Consider the following 21,804-nt stretch of genomic DNA (forward strand, 5'->3'; position numbering starts at 1 on the left):
CAACTGCGGTGGCTGCAAAAAACACAAAAGGCCCTATGTAGAGCCAGTATTCGAACAGCTCATTCTAAGGTAACAAAAACACAACAAGTGATATGTTCAGGTGGTTATACACTAATGAAAACATACCTATGAATAATAAAGCTGCAGTAGATAATTTTCACAAAAATATGTTTTCATATTTGCTGAAACTTTCACTGTATCCTGACACTAGTACACAAGACAGATAATCTGTGAAAAAAGCAGCTTTCTCTGGCTCGTTCCAGCGCTCCAGCCCAAAGCGTCTTTATATCTTTCTTTCTCTGATTGGTTGTTTTCATCCAGGCCCAGTGGATTCTTGCTAATACTATTAGGAACACTAGAAAGAGCCAGAGGAACCTTTTCGCAGATTATCTGTCTCATGTACTGCTGTCAGAACACAGTGAAAATTTCAGCATAATGACAAAAAAGTGATTTTTATAAAAGTTAACTACTGCAGCTTTAAATAGTTGAATGCTAGTTATATATATAATATATATATATATATATATATATATATTATATATTATATATATTTTTGGCTACTTGAGGGCAGATAAACAAGCTGCAAAGATAGCACTTTATTATTGCCTTAAAATATGTTGTTGAAAACTGTTGACCATTAATTTTGACTGTTATTATTGTATATTGTATAACTGTTTTCACTGAGAATGATAGAGGTTAATAAGAGCAGCTACACTGAAACTTAACAATAAAAGTGCGGAAACAGTACTAAAACAGTGAGCTTAAAGATGCTAAAACACTTCATAGAGCTGGGCGGAACTGCAGTCGGGTGATAATTCTCTTTGGGTTTGTCACTGCGAGAGAAACCTTTTGCATTACACAAAGTTATTTTATCCAATGTTAATATGAAAATATTGATTAGTGCAGCTTTAACAGAGACTTTGAGCACTGAAAAAACACAGTCTGCTGATCATAGAGTGGTGTTTCAGAGTGGTGCTTCTTTCTCTATCAAATGGCAAACACTTGTAGCAAGCACTGTCTTGCAAATAATAGTCATTTCGCTGTTTTACTAACAGAGTTAATGTCAATTAGCTATAGCTGATATAAACTGCTACAATGACAGATAAAAGATTCAATAACAGACTTGTTAGCTCAGAGAAACTGGATATTTTGCCAATCTGGAGCTGGATCAAAATCAAAAAAATCTGAACCCAACATTACCCAATACACATGCCAGTATATCAAGTAACAACTGGGATGAGTGACAGGTAATCCCCAGATGATGAGTAATGATAAACGCAACAAAAGGGTTGAAAAAGAAATATCTGCATGCCGATATTTTCCTTTTCAGTGTAAAAGATAGCATCTAGATATTGAATACTGCAGATATGACAGAGGAAAAAGAGGTGTGTGTCTGTTTCCTGCATGTGTGTGTCAAAAGAAACTGGCAGCACCAATCATGCATCTTTCAAGCCCCACAGAAGGCATATCTGCCAAAGCAATTACTGTTTCAGTTCAATGGCAGCTCATAGTCCACAGTAAGCCCTGTGCATCTAATTTACCCTGTGTAATTGTCAAAATAATTTTCTTCCTCTCTGAGCAGCCCATCTCTCCTGAAACACAACTATAGTTTAGAAAATAGATTGGAGATGAAAATGTTTGCAGGACTAAAAAGACAATCATCAAAATGAATTATATTATTCAGTTTGTTGTGTTGGCTCATTTCTGTCTCAGAGCTGCTGTGCCAACGGAGCTTTTAATTTGGTCTTAACGGAGAATCATCAAGAAAGGCAGTCAATGATGGGAAAAGCTTGCCGCTGATTTCAGATCAAATGATGATTTCAGTCAATCACAGTGTGCCTGCCCCAACCCTGACCACAGGCTGAGTGTGCTGGTTCCAGCTCTGTAGACTTCACCTTACAGCACCCAGAGGAAACTGGCTGCATCCTCTGAGGAGTCTGATATCTAGATGAGAGGCTGCAAGCAGACACGCACGTATAAGCTCCATATGGACCTAATGAATTAAACAGCATTTACTTTCACTGCTTCTGTGCACACTGGCCAGCACATTCCTTATTCATGCTTCAGTCACTTTTCCAATTGCTCAAGGAGTGGCTTTTTGGATCGTTTAAAGCCTGGGAGGCAGAAGAAACGATTCTTAAAGTTTTTAAAGAGCTTGAATATGAGAGAATGTGACAACTGGACGATAACAAAAATATGAACACATAGTGTTCTGCATGTAATCATCTTCCAAAAGCATTTAAGATTCATTCGGCCACTTTGCTCTTGTGATGTTTTTGAGGGGTTTTCATTTAGAAATGGTGCAACATTAACAAGACCAGAGGGAAACAATAAACCCAAAGCCGTCCTAAAAATGCATTACAAATCTCACCCCATTTGGTGATGAATAACACGTTTTTTTATGCGGAGGACTGCTTACTCTCGTAGCGCTGCCATCACACTGCCTCCTGACTTGCTCCACACAAATCTAAATTGACTGTCAAGGTTGGTACGACATAAAAGCAGCGTGTCTGAACTCTAGAAACAAAAGCCTCGGCAGGCATCTTAATAGTTCTTACCCCTCTGAAGTTACTGGTGGCCTGAAAGTAGATGAGGTAGTTCTTGGTGGGGTCTAAAGGGCTGTTCCAGTAGCCGTTGTAGGTGTGATTGTCGCCCACGGTGAAGGGCGTGGCCTCGGGCAGACTGCTGGGGGCCAGCTCAGCTGTGTAGTAATGCGGGGCCCCTTTGGCCTGCGCCTCGTTGTGGGAGTTTGGTGTGGGGAAGCAGTCGACTGTGCCCAGCTCCCTCCTCCTCACCTGACGGGAACCATCCTCCTCCACCACCACCACCTGGTAGGCACTGCGGGAGGACAGCGTGGAGTGAGATTAGTACTACAAAACAATACAAAGCACTATTGAAGCAAAACAAACTACTATTGTGAAACTATACAGTAGAGCTGCAGGGATTAATCGATTAGTTGTCAGCTATTAAATGAATCGCTAATTATTGGGGCAGATAAATTATCAGCTGAAAATGGGAAATTTATATTCTTATAAATTATCTTCCCAATAATAATAATGATAATTTATTTCAGCTTTATGGTCTATGAAACCCAAACTATGTATGTGTTTTTTGATTATCTTGATGAGAAAAAATAAATGTAGTCAGAACTGTTACGTTAACAATAGTAATGTCAGTTAGAATTGGTTAGAATATAGCTATAGAATATTATCTATATATATATCTATCTTTGTTCACTACATCTCAGCCTCGGTATCGGCCATGAGAAGCAGGTAATTATTGGATATTGTCCCCAGATTAATCGTCTTGAGTAATTTTTTTTTAAGAAAAAAGCTGGTTTCAGCTTCTCAAATATGAATATTATTACTAATATCTTTGGGTTGTGAACAAAACAAGACATTGGAGGACCCCATTTTATGGGCTATTTTGGGATGGCGGCACAGGCACCTGACCTTGTGTGGTGTCTTCAGCCTAGTGCTGCTTAACTACTTTGAAAATTCTATCCTCTATTTAAAACTGTACAATGTGGTTGAAAACTGAAAGTGAGTTAGTAGTTTTTTTTCCTCTCAGTATACTCTGATTTATTGGAACTTTTGTTGTTGCTGAGATCAGACAAGTTGTAAATTAACCAGATTATCTAAACCATTTTAATAGTGGGGAAAACTGAAACTGAGGGCACCCAAAATGGTGTGGTAGCTCGAGGTTGAACAAGGAAGCCAGTCTGTAAACTGTGATGGATTTGTGCCTTTATTTTCTCTTTCAAATAAGTATGACTAACCTGGGTGGCTTGTTTACAGCATGTCTGCTTTTTCAGCAGCGTTCCATTTCTCAGCAATTAACTTGGTAAGTACAACCTTACAATTAATGATAGGCACATCTGCCAAAACTACCAAACTGAAATTAATTTTATGTGAAATCACATAAGTAGTGGTTCCACACTTGTAATGGTGCCCTTTCTTCCCAGGGAAAATAAACAATATTCATGGAAGCAACTGCAACCATTTATTCTTTTCAAGAACAAATAAGATGTTGAAGAAACAAAACAAAAATTTATAGTGCATCTATTTAATGCAGAATACCAAAGCAATTTAAAAAACAGTAAAAAAGTACATTATAATACATTGTATATACTAACTGTATATCTAAATATACTATATGCCATTTTAATGGTTTCCCTTTTTAATGACCTATAGAAAATGTTTATGGTGTTCTCATTTTTATGTTCTGTCATATATTATTATTGTACTGAATATTTTAAATTACAACTTCAAAATGCAAAATTCATTTACAAAAATTCAATACTGTACTGTTTGTCTTTTTCACCAAAAGAAATATCAATAGTTCTCCAGAGGCTCTGATATTCACGGCTGCCTTTAAAGAGCGACTTTGTTTTGTTTGTCTCAGACAGAGGCTCACCTCAGACGCCACACAACAATAAATTTCTGTTTGCATTATTTTCGACCCAGAGAAATCCATTCTTCCATGAAGGACAGGACTTTCTTTTTCCAGTTTTTCTCAAAGACCATTGCTTCCATTTTTTCTCAACCCTGATTCCTGACTGAAATTGGAGTGTGGCGCTTGTTACAGTGACACAGCTGTCAGCCAGCCAGAATTTGATTGGTTGGTGTGTGCCATCATTCCAAAACTGTCTGACATGGTGAGTCCGATTTTAGGATAGAGATTTTGCTCGTAGTTTCAATACAAGGTAAATTAGGATCTGATTTAGTATCCGATGTGAACCGGACCAGACTGAGGAATATATTCCTGGTCATTCATTTGAATTTTTGTCAAATTTCATACATTCTTTACAAACTTTAATAGAAAAACTCTCAGCTTCTTCATACATTGTGCTTAACATGCTATCAGCTATGCAACAAGCCTATAGAACAGTTTTGCTCTAGAGAGATCTTTTTGACTGCAGCTATAAATATCACAGTGCAGATGAGCACTGAATGAATGCTGGCGTAGGAGTGAGCAGTGTATTAGTTGTACCTGACAGGAGCCCCCCTCGCCAGTGCAGGGCGCAGCAGCACAGTGATGGTGCTCTCCGACTCACTCAGCGGAGAGGGGATGTCTTCATAGTCAAACACCGGGGCTAAGGAAAGAAATAGTAAAAGAAATAAGTAAGTGAAACTGCATAGAAGAGCTAAGGCAAAGTCAAAACAAAGTGGAAATACTGCAGAGGAAAACTAGAGTGTTTAATTTTTGTATTTCCTGAGAAAAGGTCATATATGCGTTGTTTATATGAGAGTTTAAAAAGGACATGTAGCTGCACTTCTGCCTGGATGTTTTAGTAATTTTCACCCCTACATGAAAAGATAAGAGTGTGCTAACTTTATTCATTACCTGCACATTTCCCCTGTGCACTACATTGTGTGGAGGCCTCCCACACAGTGCCACTGACTGATGATGACTAAAAACAGCAGCCAGCTACAGAGGAAACAAGAGGCCCTTATAATATAATTAGGACAGATCTCAAAGCCTCACAACCTCAGCAAAGCTCTGGGGACAATGAGGTTGAGTGTTCCCATCTCTGTTTACTACAGGGAGTGAATTAACTGGAGTACGTAGTGAAGCAAATGGCTACCCTGGTACAACAGATAAGCTGAGACAAAAAGGCTTCAGAATGGAAGTGGAAATGTTTCTGCATCGAAGGCAGGGCATTAATGCTTGTTGTAAAAATCTGCTTGTGTAACCTGTCATCCGGAAAAAAAAAACCACACACACACACACACACACACACTCAGGCGCACAAGAGCTGAGGTCTGCATTATACAGAGCGGTGTTGAGGAGTGTTTGAGCTGGTTGGTGTTAGGTGGTTAAATCCGGCTTGAATTATGAAAAGACTAATAGTGCAACATTACACTTTCACGCTCGCTACCAGTCAGCGCGGGAGCTGGCTTCCTGCTGAGCTTTTTCTGCCAGTGGAGCCAGGAGAGAGCTTCTGAGTCTGTAGGTTGAATTGTGTACCTTGACAGCTGTGAGCCCACATGGGCCACCCTCTAAACCAGATGGAACAGGTACAGATAATAAGGATTGAGAACAGTGTGGGGTCACGACAAATAAAGGACTCGAGATTAATCTTTCTGGTGAAATTCATGGTGTTTAGATGCAGTGAGGCACATAATAAAACCTTTACTTATCCAGTAAAAGTCAACCAAGCTCCATGTTTTGCATCAGCAATGCTCCAGAGGCATGTAGTTGCTGTATAGCATTATTTATTTATATAATAAATAATATAATAATTTATTTATCAATACTACTAATAATAATAACATAGCAACAAAGTGGTTCATGACAGCAAAAATAAAACAGAATCCAATAAAATAACAAAATAAAAGCATAAAAATAACATAAAGTAAAAACAAAACACAAGATGAAATATCTAAATAATAAAACAATAGAATAGATTATTATTACTAGACATACATAGCAAGGAATTAATTAAGTGAATGCTTAATTGAAAAGAATTTAAAAAGAAGAGAAGTCATTTCAGCCCGATGGGGCCCTGACAGCCAAGGCCCGGTCTCCCATGGTTTTCAATTTAGACCTTGGAATCTCTAAAATGGACCTACCTGAAGATCTCTGACTACACTTAGGCTCATATGGAATTAGATCATTATTGATATACTCAGAGGACAGTCCCATCTGGGCCTTAAACGTGAATATATCAATCAGTGCTTGTATCAGATGACGATGTGTCATCAATACTCAGTTTCCGGGGATCCGTACAATCAAATGAATGCTTGTTTCCATCCACAGCTCATCAGTCATGTGAGTTAAATATTTGCTACGTCAGAACTTTTTCAGACAAAGTGTTTCCATATATTTTGAACGACACAAAAAAGGCTTGGAATAGCAGCTTCTCAGCACTCTTCCTCAGGCGGCATCAAGATGTTTGTATTGATGTATCTCCAGAAATAAGAAAAAAGGAGGAAGTGATACCTGGTAACCTGCTTGGAAAGCCTACTTTTCACTATTTCCGTATGGATTCCTGGAAAAAGCCATATCATACACACACAGTCTACTTATTCCTGGTAATTTTTCTTATGGGAAAACATCACATGAGCATGTGATGTTTCATCTGAGTAAACACAATTAGTGAAACAGTTCGCAGATACCCATTTGTAGATGAGAGTGTTTCATATTCCCTACAGACACATTCTCCAGACCGATCACAAGATCCATACCGGCAAACTTTTCACAGACTCTGCTGCTCTAATTTCTCAGCCGCCGTGTCGCCTTGGAATGGTAAACACAGACTCACAGTTTGCGGTGTTGATGGCTGAACAAAGCTGTTTTCACCCAAACCATTCAAACGGAACATTTGTAGTTCACTATAATTCAGGTCTGCTTGAAGGCAGTGCTTGTCTGAAAGCTGAGAGAAAATGAAGATAATATGTATAATTTCAAAGTATATGTGTAATTTAATCAAAAGCTCTTCAAAAGAGGGATATTACAAGTCATTACTTAGTCTTTTTTGCTATAGTCTGCAAATGCTTTGAATAAAAACATAGTTTTTGTTTGGAAAAATAAAGATATGTTTCTTTAAAGTGGCACTGACTGAATTCTGCATTATTATCAGCATATGTCATTATTGTAAGACCAAACTTTGACATTTCCCAATCACATGCATACACACACACGCACGCACACAAAACTACACACACACTCAGGCCTCACCAGAGATGTTGGTGGTGATCTCGGTAAGCGCTGTCTGGCCGAACCCCTTGGCGGTCCGGGCCCGGACCGACACCAGGTAGGTGGTTCCAGGATGCAGGCCAGAGAACATGTGGTATGTCTCATTCCTCAGCTTGGACACTGTACGGCGAGGACCTGGCACGTTAATGCCTGGGTCCGACGACTCGATACTCTGGTAGCTGATCTGGAAACGGGGAAAAGATGCCACCATTTGGGGATCAACAAAGTTCTTAACATCCTTTATATGAGGGACATGAGTATCTGTACCATATTTCATGGAAAACCATCCAATAGTTGTCTGACTGACCGACTTACCAACATTGCAATCCCTGTAGCTCTAGTAAAAAGGAACTGTGGATCATTACGAGCTCTTGAGTTTATAGAAATAATCAAACTTTGTTGGAAGTCGGATTTTTGGCTTTCACCTTAGCATGTGTTTATATGACGTCATAGTAAGTATTTTACAATGTTTTTTATTTTTTATATTTATTTTTATTTTTAGGTAAGAACAAATCCTACTGTATAAGCCTGTACTTTCCATTATATGACTCACACAGCTTATAGCTTATGTATCACACCACCTGAGAGATTGAATTTAGATGGCATTTTATTTAAAGGCTCTCTCACGAGAAACGCCTCTCAATTAATCTTCGGACTACTGCAAAAAGATGTCGTCTCACAACGCGGATCTAATAAATCTTATGCTGCAGTTAGCCACTGATAATCAGACTCAGGTAGATTCTGTGTCACATCCTTGCTCTACAGCACCGTTGGCCTGATTTTACACAGTTTTCTGGATTAGCTGATAAAGTAGAGCCAGAGAAAATAATAACAAGTGCTGAAGATGACAAATACGAATGAAGACCAGCATGACATTATTGCTCTTTTTTTTCAATTTGATGAATGCATTTCAAGTTTGTAACAAGATTCATAAAACTGAGGAAATCAGCCAGGCTTGTTGTAAAATTTCCCAGTCTTCATTCTAGTGACCATATTTCAATGCTAAAACTATACTGTCTGGGTGGCATGTCTGGTTGTTCACTTAACAGTAAGACCTTAGAGTTAGGAGTTCTTGGGGTTTACCCTGACTCGGTTGGCTGGGGTCTGGGTTCATGTAATTTCCCTTCAGATGCCACAATTTACTCCTACAGTCCAGAGAAATATACTGAAGGTTGGCTGAATCTAGAAACTGTGCATCAGTGTGAATGTCTGAGAGTGTGATGTGACCCTGAACAGGATTAGCAGTTTATTAAATAGATGAATAAATAGATGGATGGTCTGTGGGTGGCAATACAATGACATGTTTGAACAATGTGACATATTTTTTGACCCATAGAGGTGCTAAGTTTCATATGGTGACCCCAAGCTCTTTATGTGGTGTCCCCTTGTAAGCATTGTACATTACCGCCTGATATAACAACATAGCTGATATTATCGGCCAATTTAAGCTTATCACAGATGTATCACATTGTGAAATGTTTTCCTCTAATATAGCATTAAAGTTTTTGAATAAACACATGTACCTATGGCAATGGCATCTGGTTTTTACCTGTTCAGCTGAGAAACACAATGGGGCTGGACACATCCTGTTCCAAATGTAGTCAAGAACATTCAAATGTTCAGCTTTAATGTTATTGTCATTATGTTGTTTTTTTCCTGAGGTTTTATGTCGGCAGACACCCAAAGGACACTCATGAACTACTAAAAAAAAAACATTCATGCAATGTCTTGCATGTATAAAGGATGAGAATGTGACTATATACAATGCTCATGCAAAGAAACTGTCCATTTCCTATTTTATATTTTGCCAAACATGTTACTGTGTGTTCCGAAAGAACATTTTAGAGGTGGTGCAACTGCATACAGAGTCAGTAGAAAGACATTTCAAATGAATGTGAAGACACATCTGCGTGAGTTTAAATGTTTCAACTTGAGTGACCAATATTTACTTATTCTGGGGCATTGTGAAACTGCTTTATAGATGTACAGGGACGAGAGCAGGACAACAACAGAAACAAGTGGAGCTTCTGGTGAGCACTTGCATGAATACAGTCAGTGTGGCCATTGTTGGCTAGCTCAACATTACAGCTAATGTCTGTACAGATGGGGGTAAATAAACATGGACAGCACAAACCGTCCAGGAGTCAAATTTGTGCGAATGATGCAGGTTTCTTTGCTTTCTGTTTGAACACATCTTCAAGCTCATAATGTTATCGGCAGATGTTAGCATGAGGGCTTGTTTTTTCAGGATAGCTGTTGTTTCTATGACAACAATACCCATGCAGCACAAACAGTTCGCTGATGAAAATTTAAATCGGAGGTTTTATGGATTTTTCACCAGGGTTTATTCGACTGGAGGAGCGGAAATAGTGTGGGGCTCATAGTGAGTGAAGGTGTAGAGGCCATTACAGACAGCGTTACTGTTGTTTGCACTCCTGTTAAAAATATAAGAATCCTTTTGACAAGTGATGTATAGTTTGTCAGGGGTGTGTGAGGTGTCATCCCATATATGGTAACAAACAGATATTGGCCGATATGTTGTTAGTTTGTTGACTCTCAATCACTGATAATGGTATCTGCTCCAGAAATCCAGTATTGCACATCCAGATCTGTAGTAGTTTGGAGGTTAAGGTCAAGGGTACCTTATCAGTATGCGCAGCAAGGTTACAGCACCACTCAATTCTCTGCCTAGTTCCTCACTTTCCAAGCTTCTGCTTGTGAATAGAAACTAGTTTTTCTCCCCACCAGGCGACCATGTGTTAAGCCATAGTGGGTCCACACATCTACTTGCAGCAAAAGGCTCCAAAGCTCCATACTACAAAGGTCTCTGGGTTGATACGGGGCCATCAATAATTAATTAGAAACATTTAAAGTTGCCCCCTTGTGGAGGCATCTCTTAGGCAAATAAGTAATTAGAGTGGTTGTCCCCCATGTAATTACAGCCCGAAGTCTGTGCCTCAGCTTCATTACCATATGAACATGTACAGTAAATCCCATGAACTGTGAAAAGTGGGTTCTCTCCACTAGTGGCTCAGGCTCATGTGCACTACCAGCATTTGGGCAAGAAAAACAAGCCTGGGGGAAACCGAAGAGGGGGAGCAGTACAGTCTTTAAAGGGAGCAGAGGAGACTTTTCCTTGATTTGAGTCATTATACTGAGGGAGGATGAATAAAATAGATATTGGCAAGGGGAAAATAACATCCTACACCTGGAGAGGATTAGTGTGTGATGTGAAGGCAGCCGTATTGTTGCGGATTGTGGATTTTTCTTGCATGACTAACAAGGTATCCTACCTCATACTGCGTGATGAGACCGTTGGGCTCTATGGGCTCCTCCCACTTAAGGAAGATCATGTCGTCGAGTGGGGTGAAGGTCAGGGACTCTGGAGCGATGCCTCCAGGAACTGCAGCAGGAGAGAAAAACAACCTTCGCTGAAACAAACACTCAGCTCAGATCTCGAGTTAATAAACTTGTGCACGGGCATACCAGGGGGTAAAACCACATTTGACAGAGTGAAAAGGCACGGGGCCAGGGTGGAGAAGAGGGACCAGAGAGATGGAGCAGAAGGGTGGTGATGAAAGGAAACTGTGGACCGGCTCACTCCCAGCCCTCAGGATGAATTGAGATTCTGGCTTCTACTGTCTGATAACAGAGTACCGCGTCTTGGAGGATGACAGTCGATTTTTCTTCTTTAGCACCTTACTGACAGAAAAACAGCAAAGTAATCCAACCTGTGAACTGCCTGAGCACTTCTCTGCCTTTTTTACGGCTTAATGAGATGCATCTGCTTAAAGGAGTACACCTACTTTTTTGGGGGACTGAAGTGCCACACAGTTAAACTCTGACAATAAATAAGCATTCACATCGGCTTGTTGGCTCAGCTGCTCTGTGGTAAATAATATGTTACTAAGAGTGTTAAGTAAGTTTTGTGCAGGGGAGTGAAAAGATGTTGCTCAAATAGGCTTTGAAGTGCTGTTGACTGTATGCCTGCCTCCATGGTAAGTGAAGTTCATGAGAGACTGTGGATTAAAACAGTTTCTCACCTGAAAGGATTCCAAAATAAACCTGGCTACATCCATATGTTATGAATCATATGTGAGTGAATCATACTGCCATTATAAAACGTAAGAACACTCAGAAAGATACAGGATATTACAGCTCAATCCAAATGTACTAAACTACGATTGCACAATGTTCCTTTTCTATTAAAGAACCAAAATGATGAAATTCAGTACCCATTCAAGTACAAAAAAGCAGCATGATTTGAGTCTTCCTAATAGAGATGTGTGTATATACCCTATACCCACACACACACACAAACACACACACACACACACACACACTAGTAATCCCCATCACCTGTAAACAGACATTGATGTGTTTCAAATCAAAGAAAGATAGATCAGCCAATAATGCTTGACCATCCTGTTAGCGGTCTTCTCTTCCATATAAATTTGGCACATTTGTAGGTTTGTTATAACCCTGTAAACACATCTCAAAAATGTACCTGGTCAGTGCTATTATTAGTACTACTGGTGAGTATTATTATTAAAAAGGTACTGCACCCTAAATGTGTTTTTTAGGCTGTAAACTGTATATGATTATACTATGATTAAACACATCAATACTGGTGTTCAAATTGACATAATTACCAAATTTATGAAAATCTGCATTTTGTGGGTTAAAAATGCCCTCTACTGTTTTAAATCACACTTTACGTTTTCAGACAAATGCAGAGATAGAGTCAACTGTTTGCATTTATATAAAACAACAGTGTTAACACGCTCTAAAAAAAAAAGTCTTTTCAAATATACGCTGTTCGACCCATCATTCGCAGCAGTTAAGGCAAATTTTTTTCTATTCTGGCACAGTGCTTCAGACTTGTGCTTTAGACGGCTGCCGTAAACACCACCGGACTGCAATGTTTAACTTGATCCCACACTGACAGTCACAGTTAGACACACACACAGTTAGCCTCTCTGAGTCACAAGCTCAGGTACCACACAGAACAAACAACCGCCAATGTGCTTCGAGTGTCTGTAAAAGCTCCAGTGGACTCTCTCTTACAGCAGCTGCTCATTAGCTCTGACTAACAGCTCGCTGTTCCTGCTACACTGCTGTGGTCAGTCTGTCACTCACTCCGGTCGGTGTCGAGGCCACACCCCCTAAAGTCACTGTCTTTTGCAAGTCTCTGATGCCGTTATTTAATTTGCTGAGAGAGAGGGAGCTTACAGAACTGATGGGTGTAGTGACACTTTAATAAAAAAAGAAAAGGCTCAAACTATGAAAATAAGACCTGAGTTGTTGTAAACCAGGATTATCCTTATAAAGACAATACAGGCCTCGATATTTTCCAACCAGTCTTTTTCCAAAATAGCTTTCTTGTTTCTTGCTGTAAAGTGTACTTTTCTTGTTGTTTTGTATTTTGTTTGATTTCTATTTTTGTGCTTTGTTGTGGAGTACTTAACCTTTAAACTCTCCTGGGTGCTGGTTGCAAATTAGCTTCATACTACTGTGGTACAGCAAAAACAATATGCGTAGTGCTTGAACATCATTGTATCACCTGTGACTTATACTTCTAAAAAGTTAGACCTCTTTGTTTGTAAGTTTGTTAACCTCAGAAGCTGAAGCTCAGTTAGGAAAACCACACGAGAAGAAAATCCTGCTGCATCCATGAATCCCTGACAGCCACTCCTATGTTTCCTCCATACAGCAGAGACACAGTGTAAGCAAAGCGCTATACCAGTGTTTGATTGTTGAGCCCAATAGGAAGCAGGCAGGAGGAAATGTCACCGGCTGCGGCTCAATTACTGTAGTTGTGAGGGTTGATGGCGGCTCTCCTTGTGACAGGGGGATTGGGGACTGTCATACTGTCAGACTAGCATTCAGTGGCTCAAAAGCAAAACTTTCCACTGGTGCTGACATTCAAAATATCAAGTAAAAGTGGGGAGAAAAAACAACCATGGCTTGTTTTTTTTTGACATGTGTTTTAACTTGTCACTTCTAAATCCGTCAAATCTAATGAATAAAATTACTACACCATGCTACATTCTGCATTTTACTCCATTTATGTAAATTCACTTTGTCCTGCCTACAAGACAGCAATGTGCAGGTGGAGATAATTAAGAGCGCTGTCGGTTTTTCCCATATCTCCTCCGCTGCTTGGTATTTTTCAAGTGCTGTAAAAAATAATGTAAAACAACATCTTTCTTTTTTTGTTGTTGCATACAGTAAAGTGCATTTTAAAGGTGCAATAAAAAACAATGTGCCAATTTCATATCATATCTCACTCCCTCCACTGGGTCAAGATTTAAGATATTCCTGAGTGGCATTCAATTACACTGAAAAGTCTTGCTTATTTTACATAACAATAAGTGTTTGACCTTCTGTACTTCCACTCTCTGGGAATTTGCATTAGAATATGCCTAATCTGCTGATGTACACAGGAAAATATTAATACAAAGATAAGCAAAATCATTTTACCATTTTGCTGCCGGCCACAGCACGGGCTGATTAATGTTCCACTGGTCTCCATTTAAAAGGCTGATCTTCCATTTAGTTACGCTGATCCAGCTTATTTTGTGAGTCAATATTTGTGTTTTTTCTGTGGTACTGGATGACTAAAGGCATGGATTTGTGTAAGCAGTGCACAATAATTATCTGAGCATAAAACAGCGCACACAGAAAACTAGAAATTAAAGGAGATCTGACTCTGAGCAACTATGACAATAAAAACTTTCAGTGCATACATAAAAAACAACCCTGTTTTCCATAATAATGCTGCAGTTGCAACTGCCTTATTCCAGCAAACCCTTGCATCTTTTGTCTAAGAATGAGAGGGGAAAATAAAACTGCCCACTTACTGTCTTCCTCTGTCTGGAAGGTGACCTCTCTGCTCTCCTTCTTGCCTTCAGGGTTGGCCAGTGCCAGCCGGACGTGGACCGAGCGGAAAGGTGGCAGGTCCCTCAGGGTGAAGTGAGATGTGTTGCGGTCCACGGACAGGCACTCTCGGACGGTGGCGTTGTTCCCTCCACTGCCCCCTGTTGGCATCGAGTAGCGGTAGCACAGGGACAAGGAGTAGGTGTGACAGCGGGTGAGGTTGTAGCCCAGAGGCTCCCACTGAAGGGCCAGCTGCCGGGGCTGGATCTCTGTAGCTGTCAGACCCCGCAAGGCACGCATGGGCTCTGAGAGGAAGCAGAAATTATGTCAATGCAGTGCAAACAGTGAGCTCGTATTTACTAGCTTCTGCAAAGCATACCAAGGGGACCACAGAAGAAAAACAGTCAAACACTGACAGCATTTTGTTTCTACTACTCAAAACCAGAGATACAACCAGCGAGTTTGCAAAAATGCTAATTTTTCATAATTGACTCATTTCAGATATATATAATATATCTGCTTATGTATATTCTAATTATAGCTTGTATGTTTTTTTTAGGTTTCTTTTTAATTCAGTAAATTGAACAAAATTCATTTTTAAAGGTCAACTTTACAAAATGACAGTCTCTTGTGTTGTAATACAATTGCAACACTGCTTACTCAAAATTAAAGTTATACCACATTATATATATATTCTATTAATTTAAAGAAGATTGTGAGATGTGGTTGAAAGCCCAGAAAGAGCTTGTAAGTTGATTGATCCCAAGGTCAAGAATGAACTCAAGTCATTATAGTCCATGAGTTACATTATAACCTCACTTGGAGATAGATCTGCAACGATTACTCGATTAGTCATCAACTATTGCCAACTACTTACATAATCAATTGTTTTAATTTTAAACTAAATGTTATCTAAACTCTAATTGGCTATTTTCAGCTTTTTAAATGTGAATATCTCCTGGTTTCTTCAGTCCTCTTTTACAGTAAACTGAATATCTTTGGGGTTAGGCTTTGGGGCCATTTTATCAACAAAACAACTAATCAATGAATCGAGAAAAATGATTGACAGGTTAACAATGAAAATAATTGTTAGTTGAAGCCATACTTTGGCACAGCAGAACAAGCTATAAACACCTTGGGATACTATAAAATTGGTATGAGGAAACGTTTTATCACACAGTTGCATTCATTAGCATTTTTTTTTTCTAGCCACACAACAAAAATAAGCAAAATATTCATTCTCCTTTTAGCTCTGTTTCGTTCTCTACCAACGCCACTGAAAACTCTCTTTAGACGCAAAATGCTCTTTTATGTTTACAAGCTAGTTGCTAACTTTGTCTGCATTTAGGGTAAAAGGGTACAGCAGGTTTTTTAGAGCCTGTTAAAATAAGATGCTAAGTAGGTTGATGAGAGTGGTTAGAGCACACCAAGACAGTGAAGTCTCAGATTGTTAAATATATAATTCTCTTTGGGTTCATCTCTACAAGTGACACCTTTCACATTAAACATGTTTACTGAACATTTAAATTACTTAACACTCCAATCAAACTAGATTAGAGGTTATCAATACATAAATGTGATGCAAATTCATTCACAGAAGTTGAGTGAGAGAGTTCCTGATTCACGAGATGGGATGTCCAAAAGTGAAGTAAGATGGAGCATGAGATTGATGGGTGGAGTGGTGCGGTGTCTGCATTTATGCAAGTGCTGCACTGCCCATCAATTTACATTTCAACCCTCTCTCCTACGGTCATAAGCTTTGACCAAAATACTAAGTTTACAGACACAAGCCCTCAAAACTAGGGTACGTCACCATCATCCTGAGAGGCAGGAAGGATTGTGCAGTAGAACCACTGTTCCTACGCTTTGAATGGAGCCTGACGAGCTGGTTCAGACTTCTAATGAGAATGCCTCTTGAATTCTTCCTTGTGGAGGTATTCTGGGCATGTCTGATTGGGAGGAGGCCCAAGGGCTATACATCCCATCCAGCCGGAGAACATCTTGGGATCACCCAAGAGGACGTGACTGGGGAGAGAAAGGTGCTGCCACTGGACATTGATGCAAAAGAAAATGGATGAGTGGGATGGAAAACCACCGCCCAATTTATGCTGACAAGACAACTGTATTCTTACCTAAAAACTTTTCCCAGTACAGCTTATAAGAGGAACACTGATGGGGAAAAGGAGGCAGCAACAGTTGCAGCTGAATTTACAAGCTTGCACTACGAGGTTACAGAGGGGTGAATCAATGAAAAACATAAAACTGCCTGAAGTACTAGCATACAACACAATATTCCGTATTCCCATCCCTCCAAACATGAATGAGATTCAGTAGGAGACCGGTGCTTGGCCCTGGCAGAGAATCAATTGTGAACGGCTGAAGCCTAATTAATGCTGTCATGTGTGAAAGCTGTGATTGCATATCTCCATGTCCCTGTCATGCAAAATGTCCAGTTTCAAGCACACAGGGTTATTTCTGTCCAGTAGCCTGGCCAGAATCTTCAAGCGTACTGCTGAGACAACCAAGTGGAGGGCAATGCCTTGAGCCTGGCATGGACAAGCAGAGCAGAGCTGCAGACTGCTGGGAGGCTGGACTGGGCAGCAATAGCTACAGCCCTGCTGTTTCACTAAACATAGATCAAAAGCTGCTGCGTGAATTAACGAAGCAATGTCAGGAGGGAGACATCAGTTCTGAGGGGACAGAGACAAGACGGAAAAATGTCCTTAGAGTCCTTGCTGATTTGAAAGATGTTTGCTCTTTCCCAAAAGGGTGAAACAAGCAGAGTTTGGCTGAGTTGTGTCTGCACAGCCGATACTAATACAAGCTAAAACATTTCCATGGCATCGTCAATGATACATTATACCTTTCAAAAATTGTATATCTGTCCATCAAAGGTGCACGAGAATTAGTTTCTTGGATGTCAGATGTTGTAACAATATGATCTCTATATAGCCATCTAATCCTGCTAAAACCAGGTCTGCCACCAGAGGCCAACTGACTGGACGTGCAGTTGCCAAAGACACCATTACTCATCATTACAGCAGCACCGCAGCCAGCTCTGTCCTGTCCTCTCCGCCCGCCAGTCCTCCACCAGTCCTTCCCCAAACTGACATTCAGCTTGATTAGCCTAATCAGAGGGATTAGCCAGAGGCAGAGGGAGTGGAGGAGGGACAGAGAGGCCACAGAAGAGAAAAGGGGAAGAGAAAAAGATGAATGAGGGAGAGTCCCTATGGGTCTGCACATTTCCTCTCATCCTCCTCATCTTTAACAGCTGCCTCAGTGAGCTGCCACTGAGGCCTGTCCCTCCTGCCAGGAGCTGTGTTGGAATTATGATGGACTATCAGTGCACACCCTGATACTTACCATTGAAACCACATGGGGTTTGGACTAGTGACATGCCTATGCCATTTGAATGAGTTTCTTCAGGTATCTTAACCTTTTCAAAGTGTGGTAGGAGTAGAGGTTGGCCTTGCAAAAAAGATCAGAACTCTCAGTTGTTTTGGAAGTATTATTGCTATATGTGTCTATCTTTGACATGTAAACAGTCCATGACAATAAGCAGTACATAATCTTTAAAGGTTATATATACAAAATTCACTTCCCATTGGAAGTTGCACTAGCGCTCCACCATCTCAGACCAAAACAATGGGACAGAAAAAAAAAACTCACCAAAACTGACTTTGTTAGTCTTTCCACAGGTTTTCCAACAGTCACCAACATTGGTTTGGTCAAAATAAACCCTTAATTCCCATATTTAGATGGTAAAACATTTGTAAAAACGGCTGCAATGGCAACAGCATAAGCAAACATTAATCCTTGGGGACAAACGCACCCGTAACAGGAAGTACAGTAATAATACTTTGCTTATCATAAGATCATAAGTTCAGGACAGAAACCAAATAAAACCCACCAAAACTGTCCTTGTTAGTCTTTTCCCTGTGTCAACAATCACCAACTCTGGTTTGGTTAAAATAAATTCTTAATTCACTAACGTAGATGATAAAAACAGCAGTTTCAGTAGATCTACTCAGCTTCACATGGAGCAGACCGGCTCTGTAAACAAACCACAGAAAGGGCTGCGATAGCAACACGGGCAGAAGGATTTTCCTTTAATCTACAAGATAAAATTCTACTTAATAAAAAGAGACAAAGACAAACATTGAGGGCCTAAAACTGGAACATTTATGTTGTAAGATACCAGCCAACATACCAGTCATTTGTTCAATTTCATGATAATTTAGTTGAAAATCATAAAAGAAATGACATATGATCTTGATTAGGTTCAGCGGCTCAGAGCAGAGCAGATAGAGATGCTGCTGATATGGATGTTAATACTAAAGACACAGCCTAACACACATTTAAATGTCATCAAAAGAAAGAGAGGTTTAGTTGGAGCATGTAGTGATTTTACAGTCCATTGATGGTTAAGTTTAATGAACACAAACCAAAACTAACCATCAACTACGACGTTACAGTAATCAGCTATTATGTTCATTAATAATAGACTAATTACTTAATTCTTCTTTTTAATAATGGGTAGTAGTATTTAATGTTGTTTCTTTCTCCACTTTTTGAAGTGGGTGTCCTCGACTGCACTGATGGTTTTACACTTGGTGGTACACATTAAAAGTGATGGACAGTACTTGCACGAAGAATTTAAAAAAGAACTTGAGAGAGAATTTCCAAATGTGCCTACTTTATGACCTCCTCATATCTGGCCAGTCGCTGTGTGCAGTGAACATCACTGTAAGGTTTTTTAGATGTGATCCTCTCCTTTATGGCGTTGAAAAGGGGGTTAGATGCTGTTAGATGATCTAACAAGGACCTCGTTTTAAGCAAAATGAGGCCTTGAGATTAATGTTCTGAAAGCAATACTACCAATTTTCACCAGGAAGTGGTCAAACTACAGATTAGGCCATTTCAAACATATTATTACATATAAGAATTCTGCACATATTTTAATCAAGAGACAGAAAGCATGACTGATAATGTAGGTATCTGCAGTCATGCCCAGGTTGCTTATTTGTAGCCTCACAACACTGGGGCATACGCAAATGGGCACATCATTTGTTTAGCATCTGAACTGGGCCTCGGTGTTGTTGGCCACCCTCAACAATGGCCCCATGGGATTGCAATCCTGTGCACCAGTAAGTATGAAATGTCACACTCAACGAGCTAAAAGAAATGGCTCTCTGTGACACATTAGGAAGACAAATTCATCCAGAGTTTTGTGTCACAGGGCCTCTGCTGTCTGCTGCTTTCTCCCCGGGGATAAAGCTGCAGATCTGAGCAATGGGAGTTGACAGGAGGTGGGCGAGTGGAAGACACTGACGAGAGTGGATCAAAGAGTGTGGCAGGTGACAGGGGCGTCATGCTGTCTACTTGACAGAGTGGCGGGGTGCCTTTTTCACCCGGATGAGCAGCACTGCGGCTAAAACACAGATGAGAGCTAGCACGACATGAGAACCTTAACGCTACACAAGCTCTTGAGCCAAACTTTCCTCTACAGCCGGGTTCAGACCAGCCGTTAGCCCAAGGGTGCAGTGCTTCAACTGCGAATCTGCACACGTTATCTGTTGTTTTTCACAGAATTCCCACAATCTTCCAATCAATCTTGTCTTGCATGTAAATGAATACAGACAAAAGCATACCTCCTCATATATGAATATGTGTTTTTATTAGAGGTAAGCCCGTGATAAATGAAAAGCATCAGACACCTTCCGTGCCACAATGACGACAAACACACCTTCTGTTCTCAGTGGCTGCAGGCAAACTACAAGTTGTTAAGTGATGCAGCTCCCAGCTACAGCTCACAACTCAAGTGAATCTCTGAGAATCAGAGCAGGAACAGACTCTGAAAAGGGTTTTGTGTTTTGTGCCGACGCTTTAAATCTGTAATATGTAATATTTCCACATTAAAATGTCTAAAAATGACTAGACATATATTATATATTTTGTTCAGTTGTGAACTTCCATTATCCCACGTTTCCACCTATGTTCAAACCCAGAGAAATCTATCATTTTATTCAGGTAATGGTGTGTTTCTAGTGGTCGCCTGTTGCTATAACTACCAGGGATATGTTAGATACGTCAGACAGCGAGGAAGAAGTCTGAGTTTTGGACAATTGGTTGGACAAAACAAGCAATTTAAAATTTCACTATGGCGTTAGCTTTTATCACTAATCTCTGACATTGATAGACTAAACAATTCACTGATTAAAATAATCAACAGGTCAATCAGTTGTGAAAGTAGTCATTAATGTCAGGGCTAATTCTGGGTATTTCTAGGGGTAGGGTAGGGCTTTATAGAGGCAAAAATGCTCTCAGTGATTGATTCCCAATATCAGCCTCCTCCTCTCATGCGTTTCTCACTGGGTTTTAATCTAAGCCCCGCCCACTGAGGTTTATCCCAACCAATGAGATCATCTCTTATGCCGGAGCAGCTCTGTCTCTGTGTTTCTAATCAAGACTCTAAATTGCTTCATTGTCATAGAAGTGTAGATTTTTAGTTTGATATAGTGCCTGATCCGACTCACCTGCACACTTTGTCCTGCTGATCAGAGGGGGACCAGGTGCTCCGGTGCCCCCTTCCCCGGGTCGGGTGAGCAGGACACTGATGCGGTACTCAGTGTCCGGTTCCAGATGCCACACCTTATATGTGAGTGAGCCCACACCGTGAGTCTCCGTCCACATGGACTGGCTGGCCCGGTACTGGATTTCCCGCCGAATGACCGGACCGTCCCCCACAATGGAGTTGGTGTTGAGCTGGATGATCAGATAGGTGGGCCCTGCCCGCAGGAGCTGGGGGGGAGCAATCGGTGTCGGGGGCACTGCAACAAAGAATGTCATTTTGCTGTACATCTAAATATATATATGTAATCCTAAAATTAGATTTTTTGATATTGTTTTTGATTGTTATTGCATAGAAAGAACAAAAAAATACTGATGAAAATCTGCCTTCAAAAAAACACTCCCAGCTGAAAAGAGCTGAGTCATGCTAGCAAAGGAGAAGTCAAGGATTTCTGTCACTGATTTTCTCTTTTTTGTTTTACAGTTTCAATAACATTATTTCTTCTCTGCTGGAGCATTGAGTCATAAAAATCATTTAATCACATCACTGAGAGAAAGAGAGAGAGAGAGAGAGAGAGAGAGAGAGAGAGAGAGAGAGACAAACAGAGAGAAAGAAACAGAGAGAGACAAACAGATGTACAGCAACAATAGTAG

General features: G+C 40.3%; 1 protein-coding gene across 1 annotated transcript in view; it reads right to left on the bottom strand.

The window, feature by feature from the left end:
• ptprua (protein tyrosine phosphatase receptor type Ua) overlaps positions 1–21,804 on the bottom strand; it is a 196,749-nt gene that overhangs the window by 52,909 nt on the left and 122,036 nt on the right. Inside the window, 6 exon segments of the mRNA XM_035681751.1 lie at positions 2,559–2,838; positions 4,993–5,095; positions 7,684–7,885; positions 10,995–11,104; positions 14,565–14,885; positions 21,117–21,410. Of these exon segments, the coding sequence (XP_035537644.1) occupies positions 2,559–2,838; positions 4,993–5,095; positions 7,684–7,885; positions 10,995–11,104; positions 14,565–14,885; positions 21,117–21,410 (1,310 nt within the window).

Source organism: Morone saxatilis, unplaced genomic scaffold, assembly GCF_004916995.1.
Source record: "Morone saxatilis isolate NCDOM2014 unplaced genomic scaffold, NCSU_SB_2.0 Contig9, whole genome shotgun sequence".
NCBI lineage: Eukaryota > Metazoa > Chordata > Actinopteri > Moronidae > Morone > Morone saxatilis.